Consider the following 9,285-nt stretch of genomic DNA (forward strand, 5'->3'; position numbering starts at 1 on the left):
GGAGGGAGGGGAAAAATGAGGACCTAATGTCGGGGGTTTAAGTGGAGAGAAAATGTTTTGAGAATGAAGTATAAGTGCGCTTTACACAATTGATGTGTGTATGGATTGTGATAAGAGTTGTATGAGCCCCTAATAAAATGTTTTTTAAAAGAAAAGAAATACTTCACAAGATTGGATTTCTGGGTTTGAGGGATTAGGACCAGATGTCTCATGGGACATCTCAGTCAACTGGCATAATATATATGTTCCTAAAGTTATATTCTGCATCCTAATTTAAGTAGTGCCTGCCGTCATAAGCACTTACAGGTAGCCATCTAAGATACAACTGTTGGTCTTTACTCATTTAGAGTAAATGTGAAATCAGGACGTCAAAGACTTGATGATGAAACTAGTCTCCAGGACAACTAATCTCCAGGAACCACAGCCCTGTCTCCCTTGAGATCAGAAGCACTAGATGGTGCCCAGCTACCACCACTAACCGTTTACTCAGGGCCACAGTCGATGGGCCCTGATCGAAGGGAAGAAAATGTGGGCCAGAGCCTCAAATGCTCAAAAGCACAAACAGAACCAGACCTGCTGGGCCGGTGGGAGACTGGAGGACTCCCTGAGGCTATGATTGCTTTGAGATGGTTCTTCACACTTGAACTTTGAGGTTACTGACCCTACAAAGCTAAACAACAAAGCGACTCAAAAAGGTACTGGACTCCTTTAAAGAATCACCTGTCTGAGACCAGACCAAAACCTAAACCAAACTCAAGGCATGACAGATGACAGGGTAGAACTGCCACGAAGTTCCAAGACCAGCTCTTTAAAGAATAGAACGCCCAATCTTTCTCCCAAGGAACGGCTCGTAGTTTTGAACAGCCGACCTCGAAGTTGGCAGTCCATTACGTAACCACTACCCCACCAGGGCTCCTCTAATACCAGAGGCTCACCAAGAACCTTAAAGACGAGGATGTAAGGGAACAGGGAAACTAGACTGATGGAAACAGAGCTATCAGAACAGAAATAATGAGCATGTGTTCACACATTGCGATGACGGCAGCCAATGTCACCGAATGATGGGTGGAGAAATCGCTGAGTGTGAACCTAAATGTCTAGGCAAACCTTCCTGGGCAACAATGAAATATGAGTGTGGGGGGTGGGGAGCCTTCTTAGGAGACCCCAGGGGTGTTTGTTTAGGTCTTCAGTGATGATCCAGGAAATGTGTTTAAAGTATGGAGTTCTGAGTCTTGTCTCCAGCTCCTAGGGTGAGTCACTGATGTGGGGTTCCGGGTGGGAAGAGCCCCCGGTAAGCAATGAGGAGAGGTGTCAATGGTCGGATTCAGGCAGTGCCCCAACCTACTTGGCCCTCACCTCTGTATGGAGCTAGGCACCTGCAGGCCTGGGCAACAGGGCCCAACAGAGGACAGACAGAATAAATAGTGCTGGGTTCAAGTGACAGCTGCTGGGGTCACTAGCTTTGTGGCTGTGACGCGTCCACAGAGCTCTTAGGACCTCACGTGGCTCTTCAGTAAAAGGATGGGGTAGCTCAGGAAGTTGTGTGTGAGTTAAGCAAGGTAACCTGCTGCACAAAGTTCGTGGCTGGAGAAGACTTGATAATGATTCTTATATCATTCGGTCCTCACCCAGCCCTATGAGGTAAGTACCATTGTTATCTCCGTTTTTTCAGGTGAGCAACCTTAGCTCCTGAGACATGAAGTAAATTTGCCCGAGATCACCTCAGCTAGGAAAATGATGAAGGCAAGATTCGAAGCCAGGCACCACCGTCCTGGGCCTCAGTCCCCGTATCTGTGAAACGGGGCTTCCAGCAGGCAGCCCGCCCCTAGATAGCCTAGAAGAGAGGTAGTGAGCACTCATCCAAGGAGGTGGAGGAAAGCTCCCGTGGAAACAGCTGTGGAATTCAAACCATGGGGAAGGTTGGATCTTTGGTGTGATGGGAACCCTGGGCCTTCTTTGTTGTTGTTGTTGTTTTTCCTAGTAATTCTTGATCAGAGGACAGACAGAGTGCATCACACGGTGCTTTAGGGAAAAGCATGAGCTATGGTGTGTGGGAAAGAGGGGAAGTTGACGTTGGGCCATCAGGCAGGAGAGTAGAGCTGCTGAGGCTGCCCTCAACCCCGGGACTCCTGTCGAGTCACTGAGCTCTTCCCATCGTCCTTTCTTGGGGCGAGGGGGCCTTGCACCTCCAGAGGCTTAGGTCTCGGCATAGCTCGGCTCCAGTCGCCTCTCATGTCCCCTGCCTTCCCTCAGCCTCAGAAACCACCACCCCAGACAGGCACAGATGAGAGAAGAGCACTCATTTCCCTGAGCTCTCTGGCAGCAAGTTGCCCACATGGCTGGAAGTAGATCCCAGAGCTCCCACTGTCCACTTAGTGGCTCTAGGGATATCTAGTGCCCCTCCCCTTTCCAGACCACTATTTCCCCCACCTCCTCCCGCAGCACCCCCAGCTGCTACCAAGTCCTCCCTAAGTGGATCAGCCATAATCCTCTTCCCTTCATCCCTGGAAGGATGAGCCGGTGTTACACTAGCACAGCCACCAATCCTATTTCCTCCAGACCATGATCCTCCACCCGGAGCTACTGGCTGGAGAGTCTGGGCTGAGACCAAGAAAGTAGGGGTCTCAGAGCCAGGTATGTCAATATCAGATTCCAGGATTGTGACTCCGAGCCTTCTGACGGCCAGGGATGGCTCAGGCCCCTCTGTAAGACAGCTCTCCGTTGACAGAGGTCTGGGAACAGGAGGCAGACAGGGCTTCCAGGATTCCTGGCTTAGGTGGGGTCCCTTACAGCTGTGGGAGGCCAGAAAACTACAGCTGCTGCTACAAGGGCTTAACCAACCCAAGGGAAAAGACAGAGCACATCTGCTGGTGACCTGGAGCTGCCAGGCAGACGGTGCCACCCTCTTATCACTGGGTGACCAGCAGGCTGGTGCCCCATCTGGGTATACTTCCTGCTTGTCACAGGCATTGGACACCGATCAAAAGGTTGATGGTGAGGCAGGTGGAGTCTTGGCCCTCTGGGAACCGTACCACAGTATTCTGGAGACATCCAGGGGTTCCAGGTGGACACTGTGGTGCCCTAATGTAACTTTCTTTCTCCAATAAACAGACCAGAGGGAACGTGAATGTAAGGTGTCAGAGCCCTTGGGAAAGGGGGTGTGTGTGTGTGGGGGGGCCTGGTTCCGGCTGAGCCACAGCCCTGGGTGGGAATTGCAGAGCAAATGGGATTGCCTCTGAGGCCGTACTCAGAGAGGCCTGAGAGCCTGGTGCAGGGACAGTCTGGCCCCTCTCTAATTTTGCCTCTCTCGCAGAAGCCCCGCCCACTAAGGTCATGGAGGCGGAGTCTGCAGAGGCCCAGTCTCCAGCTGCTGGCTACAAGCGCGCGGGCCGCCGCTACAAGTGCCTGTCCTGCACCAAGACTTTTCCAAACGCACCCAGGGCAGCGCGCCACGCTGCAACGCACAGCTCTGCCGATGGCAAAGAGGAGGTGGCGGAGGCAAAGTCAAAGCCGGAGACAGAGCCCAAGCCAGAGGAGGCCCGCGGGGACAAAGGGTCGGGTGCAGCTGCTAAGCCTCGGCCCTACGCGTGTCCACTGTGCCCCAAAGCCTACAAGACGGCCCCCGAGCTCCGCAGCCACGGGCGCAGCCACACGGGCGAGAAGCCCTTCCCGTGCCCCGAGTGTGGCCGCCGCTTCATGCAGCCCGTGTGCCTGCGCGTGCACCTGGCCTCGCATGCGGGCGAGCTGCCCTTCCGCTGCACGCACTGCCCCAAGGCCTACGGCGCGCTCTCCAAGCTCAAGATCCACCAGCGCGGCCACACGGGCGAGCGGCCCTACGCCTGCGCCGACTGCGGCAAGAGCTTCGCAGACCCCTCGGTGTTCCGCAAGCACCGGCGCACGCACGCCGGCCTGCGGCCCTACAGCTGCGAGCGCTGCGGCAAGGCCTACGCGGAGCTCAAGGACCTCCGCAACCACGAGCGGTGAGGGCTCCAGCTGGGGGCGGGGCTTTGCTGTGACAGGTGGGTGGGGCGGCTGCGGCCCTGTGGCGAATGGGAAGGTGGTGGGCGGGGCTTTGAAGGGGCAGGTGGGTGGGGCTACTGCCCTGTGGCGAATGGGAAGGTGGTGGGCGGGGCTGTGGGAAGAGCTTGGGGCAGGGTAGTGTGTCTCCAGTACTGATGTCCGGGTAGAGTCCAGGAGTTTGGGTGGGTTCTGACTGGGTTCGAGGACATGGGGGCGCGGGGAGTGAGGAGGCAGGGCTTGAAGCAGAGTGGCGCCTGAAGTGCTCGGTGCAGGTATAAATGATCTGCCTAGGTCTTTGGGCCACAGAGGGTCTTATCCGAAATAGAGGCCCTTGGGCATCCCTGGTGCCATAGTATGTAACACGTAGGGCAGCTAATCGCAAGGTCAGCAGTTCTAACCCACCAGCTGCTCCGTGTAAAGATTACTGTATTGGAACCCCAAAGGGGAAACCCACAGTTCTACCCTGCCCTGTAGAGGGTGGCTTTGTACTGTTATGCGTTATGGGTTGGGCTGCGATCCACATGTAGGCAGTTTAAACCCCCTGCCACGCCGTGAGAGAAAGACAGGGCTTTCTACTGGTAAAGCCTGTCGAAAATCCGCAGGGGCAATTCTACCCCGCCTTAGAGGGTCGCTAGCACTTGGCATTGACTCGATGGCAGTGAGGGGGGGTATTCTGGCACCGGCTTTGTTTTGTTTGGAACCTGAAGGTTTCTAATTCCGGGATCGCCGCCCGGTGGCTCTTAAAAGATGAATATGAGGTACCCAAGGATATTGGGGGGCGCGAGCTGCAGCCCAGCCAAGGAGCAGGGTCACCCTTCATGCCGGGCCTTCATGCTTCCACAGGTCCCACACCGGGGAGCGCCCCTTCCTGTGCTCCGAGTGTGGAAAGAGCTTCTCGCGCTCCTCCTCGCTCACCTGCCACCAGCGCATCCACGCGGCGCAGAAGCCCTACCGCTGCCCGGCCTGCGGCAAGGGCTTCACGCAGCTCAGCTCCTACCAGAGCCACGAGCGCACCCACTCGGGCGAGAAGCCCTTCCTGTGCCCGCGCTGCGGCCGCATGTTCTCCGACCCCTCCAGCTTCCGGCGGCACCAGCGGGCGCACGAGGGCGTGAAGCCGTACCGCTGCGAGAAGTGCGGCAAGGACTTCCGGCAGCCGGCCGACCTGGCCATGCACCGGCGCGTGCACACGGGCGACCGGCCCTTCAAGTGCCTGCAGTGCGACAAGACCTTCGTGGCGTCCTGGGACCTCAAGCGGCACACGCTGGTGCACTCGGGCCAGCGCCCCTTCCGCTGCGAGGAGTGCGGGCGGGCCTTCGCCGAGCGCGCCAGCCTCACCAAGCACAGCCGCGTGCACTCGGGGGAGCGGCCCTTCCACTGCAGCGCCTGCGGGAAGTCCTTCGTCGTCTCGTCCAGCCTGCGGAAGCACGAGCGGACCCACCGCAGCAGCGAGGCGGCCGGGGCACCGCCCCAGCAGGAGCTGGTCATGGGGCTGGCCCTGCCGGTGGGCGTGGCGGGGGAGGGCCCGGCCGCCCCCGCTGCCGCCCCGGGGCTAGGCGACCCTTCAGCTGGGCTGCTCGGGCTGCCCTCGGAGCCGGGTGGCATGATGGCCACGCAGTGGCAAGTGGTGGGCATGACGGTGGAGCACGTGGAATGCCAGAACGCTGGCATCGGGGAGGCCTCCGGCCCCCTGGCGGGGTCTGGCGAAGTGGCTTGTGGGGAGGTGGACGAGAAGCCACCGCAGTTTGCCTGCCGGGAGTGCAAGGAGGCCTTCTCCACGCTGACTTTACTGCGGCGCCACGAGCGCTCGCACCCAGAGCTGCGGCCCTTCCCCTGCACCCAGTGCGGCAAGAGCTTCTCCGACCGGGCCGGCCTGCGCAAGCACAGCCGCACCCACAGCTCCGTGCGCCCCTACACCTGTTCCCACTGCCCCAAGGGCTTCCTGAGTGCCAGCGACCTGCGCAAGCACGAGCGCACCCACCCCGTGTCTGTGGGGACCCCCACCACGCCCCTTGAGCCCCTCGTGGCTCTGCTAGGTATGCCTGAAGAGGGACCAGCCTGAGGCCCGCCCCCATGCCCTGCTCCCAGCCAAGGGCCCACTGGGCGCCTCTCCACTCTCCTTTTGCCCCAGCTTAGACGCCATTTCCCTGCCCCAGGGCAGCTCCTTCACCAGGGCCGCGCTGTGAGGACTGGAGGGGCCCCGAACAACACTCATTAAAGCATTTGTTTAAACACGAGGTTGTCATCTGTGTTCTGGGGGGAACGGGCATGAGAGTCTGGGCATCAAACACCCCAGCCAAGGAAAAGAAGACACCCCCACACACACACGGATTGAAAAATGAGAAGCTAGAAAAGTCTGGGTGCCCAAAGTTTGTTTCAGGGACCATCAGTCCCATGCTAATGTCAAAGGTCAAAGGGCTGTGTGGCCAAACAGGTATACGAAATGCCCTGCATGCCCTCTTTGGGCATCTTTTGTGGCCTAAAAAATGACTTTGAGGAGACCACCAATGAACACATCTACGTAGCTTTAACCTGTGTTTAAGAAGCTCCACAGCAGGACATGGGCTGCAAATGCCTTATTTTTATGCAAAAGATTAATTCCCCAACTTGATGACAAAGGCCTGACCCAGGGACCAGGATTGGAAGGTGGTTACAGGGGAACGGTTTGGGTTTTGTTTTTTGTCCTCCCTGAATCCTCTAATGTTTGGATTTTGTTCGAGAATGTGTTCCTGTATTAAGCAATTTTTCAAAGGCCCAAACAGAAAACCAAGTTGAGGCCACACATGTATTATAACTTAGTACAGCTTCTTGGGAAGATGGTTTGATCATGTATCCCAAAAAGTTGAACACATTCTTTCAATAAGATACACCCGGAAAAAAAAAAATTAATTAATTAATTAATTAAAAAAAAAAAAAAAAGATACACCCGGAACTCATCAACACCGAAGAGAAACTCCAGGTTGTTAGTCATTAGGAAAATACCAATCAAAACCACAATGAAACGCCTCCTATCTCCGTAGCAAACCAAACTCAAGTCACTGCTGACTCATGGTGACCCAGCTGTGGGTTTGGAGACTGGCTGTGTAAGGGAGCCTTTCTCCTTTGGGGCTGCCCACCATGCAGACCGCAGCCCAACACAGGACCACTACATCATCAGGACTCCTATCCCATCCCCCTAAGGTAAGGTGACCAGATTTTAACATTGGTAAAGCAGGACACCACTGATAAAACTCATACCCTGGCAAAATAGCCACATGGCAGCCGAAAACCGTATACCCGAGCTTGTGGTGCATTCTTTCCAAATCGGGACTTTTGTAAAATGCTATGGGAACCAGGAAAAATGGTTAGAACTCGGGACTGTCCCGCCAAAAGCGGGACGTCTGGTCACCTTACTCTAAGATGGCTAGTGTCAGAAAAAACTGACCAAGTGTTGGTGAGGGTGTGAAGACTTTAGAACTCTTGCTTCCTTGGTAAGAGCATCGTAGAATGTGCAGCCGCTATGGAAAGTGTCTGGTTCTTCCAAAAGTTAAAATCACCATAAGACCCAGAAATTTCACTCCTTTGTGTATATGCCCAAGAGCCTTGAAAACAGGACACAAGCAGGTTCTTGACCACCAATGTTCCTTGCAGCATTACCTCGCAATAACTTAAAAGGTGGAGACAACCCAAGGGTCCATCAACATGACTAGACCATCAAAACGTGGAGAACGCATACACGGGAATATTACTCAACCATAAAAAGAAAGTAATTCTGAGCCGTGCTAGGATGTGGATAAGGCTTGGAACGTTATACTGACATGAAGGGCAGCCCTTCTCTGATCCCAAGGATATGCAATCTCATTACAGGCAAATACAGAGAAGAGGTATTAGTGATTACCAGGGGCTGGAGAGAGGCTGATGGGGTCCTGAGTTTCTGCTTGGGGTACTGTTAAATCCGGGGAGTGACTGCTGGTGGTGGTGCTACAACATGGAGAATGGACCGAATTTTGAGCACTCACGTGCTCATCGAACATTTCTGGGAGAATATTTCAGAAAGGATTCTGGGTTCTAGATTCCAGCCACTAGGGCCTTCCTCCTTTAGAAGCCAAAGATCAGAATGAAGAGACTCTCCTTTCTGGGCTGTTCTCTGAAGACTCAGAATCACCAAATTGCAGTCTCAGGACATGACTGTCTCTAGGCACATATGCCAGTCATGGGATAGATGGCAGCCGGTGTGGCTAGACCCCAGGAGCAGAAATATCAGGTACCCCTTGATGGCAGAGGTCTAACTCAGTGTGAGGTCCATACCGCCCCACTCTCCCCTCCCGACACTGACTGTCAAAGGGGTACTCACTCCTGGTGTGCATAGCACAAGAACCAGATGGCAACAGCAGGGAGATCACAGCTCATTGGGCACCAGCTTGACCGAGCATACTCCCTGCCCATTTCTAGACCACAAGGACTGAGCGCAGGCTTCCTGTCTGTCCAAACTGGACCAAAGTCTGATGAAGTCCAGGAAAGAAACAGATACTGGCCCAAGGGACGGGAAACAGAGGGACTGTGTTTCCGATTGACTCATTTTGTGACCTTGAACAAAACAGCTCGTGAGATGGGAAGGTGCCTTCTGTCCATTGGTACAAAGATACCAAATGATTCATACACAGATGATGTGAATCCCAGGGATGTTCAGAAAGATCCACAACCCCTGCTTCTTTTCTTCCTTTTTTTTTTTTTCAGTTTCATTGGCACATAATCCACATCATACCATTCAATCATGTCGAGGAGAATTGTACAATCATCATCACAATCAATTTCAGAACATTTTCTCTTCTCCCCCATGACTAAATCACCTTTAAAACGAGCTGTGTAATCACATTCCATTCTAGTGCTCCCTCCCCCTCCCGCCTTCACTGTCTATTCCTGAAATCGCATCACCCTCTCTGTTGGCAACTGAACTGGGAAGAGCGTGTGTACAGCAAGCTCTCAACACTCATACGTTAAGGAGTCTGGGAGGCCAAGGCTTCCGTGGAGGAAACCTTCATGTTTGGGGGTTGGAAATGTGTCTCACTCACATTCTCCTGAGTAAAAGTTGTTCCCCACGATGTCTCCCCATAATAATGCCAATTTTAAGGTGTTACTTGCAAGCACAAGGCTGCTACTATATGCCCTTGAAAGCCAACTGCTTAAAGGTTGTCTGCCTGGGCCTGTCTGGATAGGACAGGCTGGATGAACAATCTGGAGGAGAAAACAACGGGACTGACAGTTCCGGGGGGACATGGGAGAGGGGGA

General features: G+C 54.5%; 1 protein-coding gene across 1 annotated transcript; it reads left to right on the forward strand.

Moving 5' to 3' along the window:
- The first annotated feature begins 213 nt into the window (after positions 1-213).
- ZNF668 (zinc finger protein 668) lies at positions 214-6,251 on the forward strand. The gene is made up of 2 exons (XM_004705644.3): positions 214-3,980; positions 4,864-6,251. Exons 1-2 carry the CDS (start codon positions 3,334-3,336, stop codon positions 6,077-6,079), a joined length of 1,863 nt encoding a protein of 620 aa, XP_004705701.1. The 5' UTR covers positions 214-3,333; the 3' UTR covers positions 6,080-6,251.
- Positions 6,252-9,285: the final 3,034 nt, after the last annotated feature.

The sequence above is a fragment of the Echinops telfairi genome, unplaced genomic scaffold (genome assembly GCF_000313985.2).
Source record: "Echinops telfairi isolate 266 unplaced genomic scaffold, ASM31398v2 ScPeMD7_5;HRSCAF=22, whole genome shotgun sequence".
NCBI classification, from domain to species: Eukaryota; Metazoa; Chordata; class Mammalia; order Afrosoricida; family Tenrecidae; genus Echinops; species Echinops telfairi.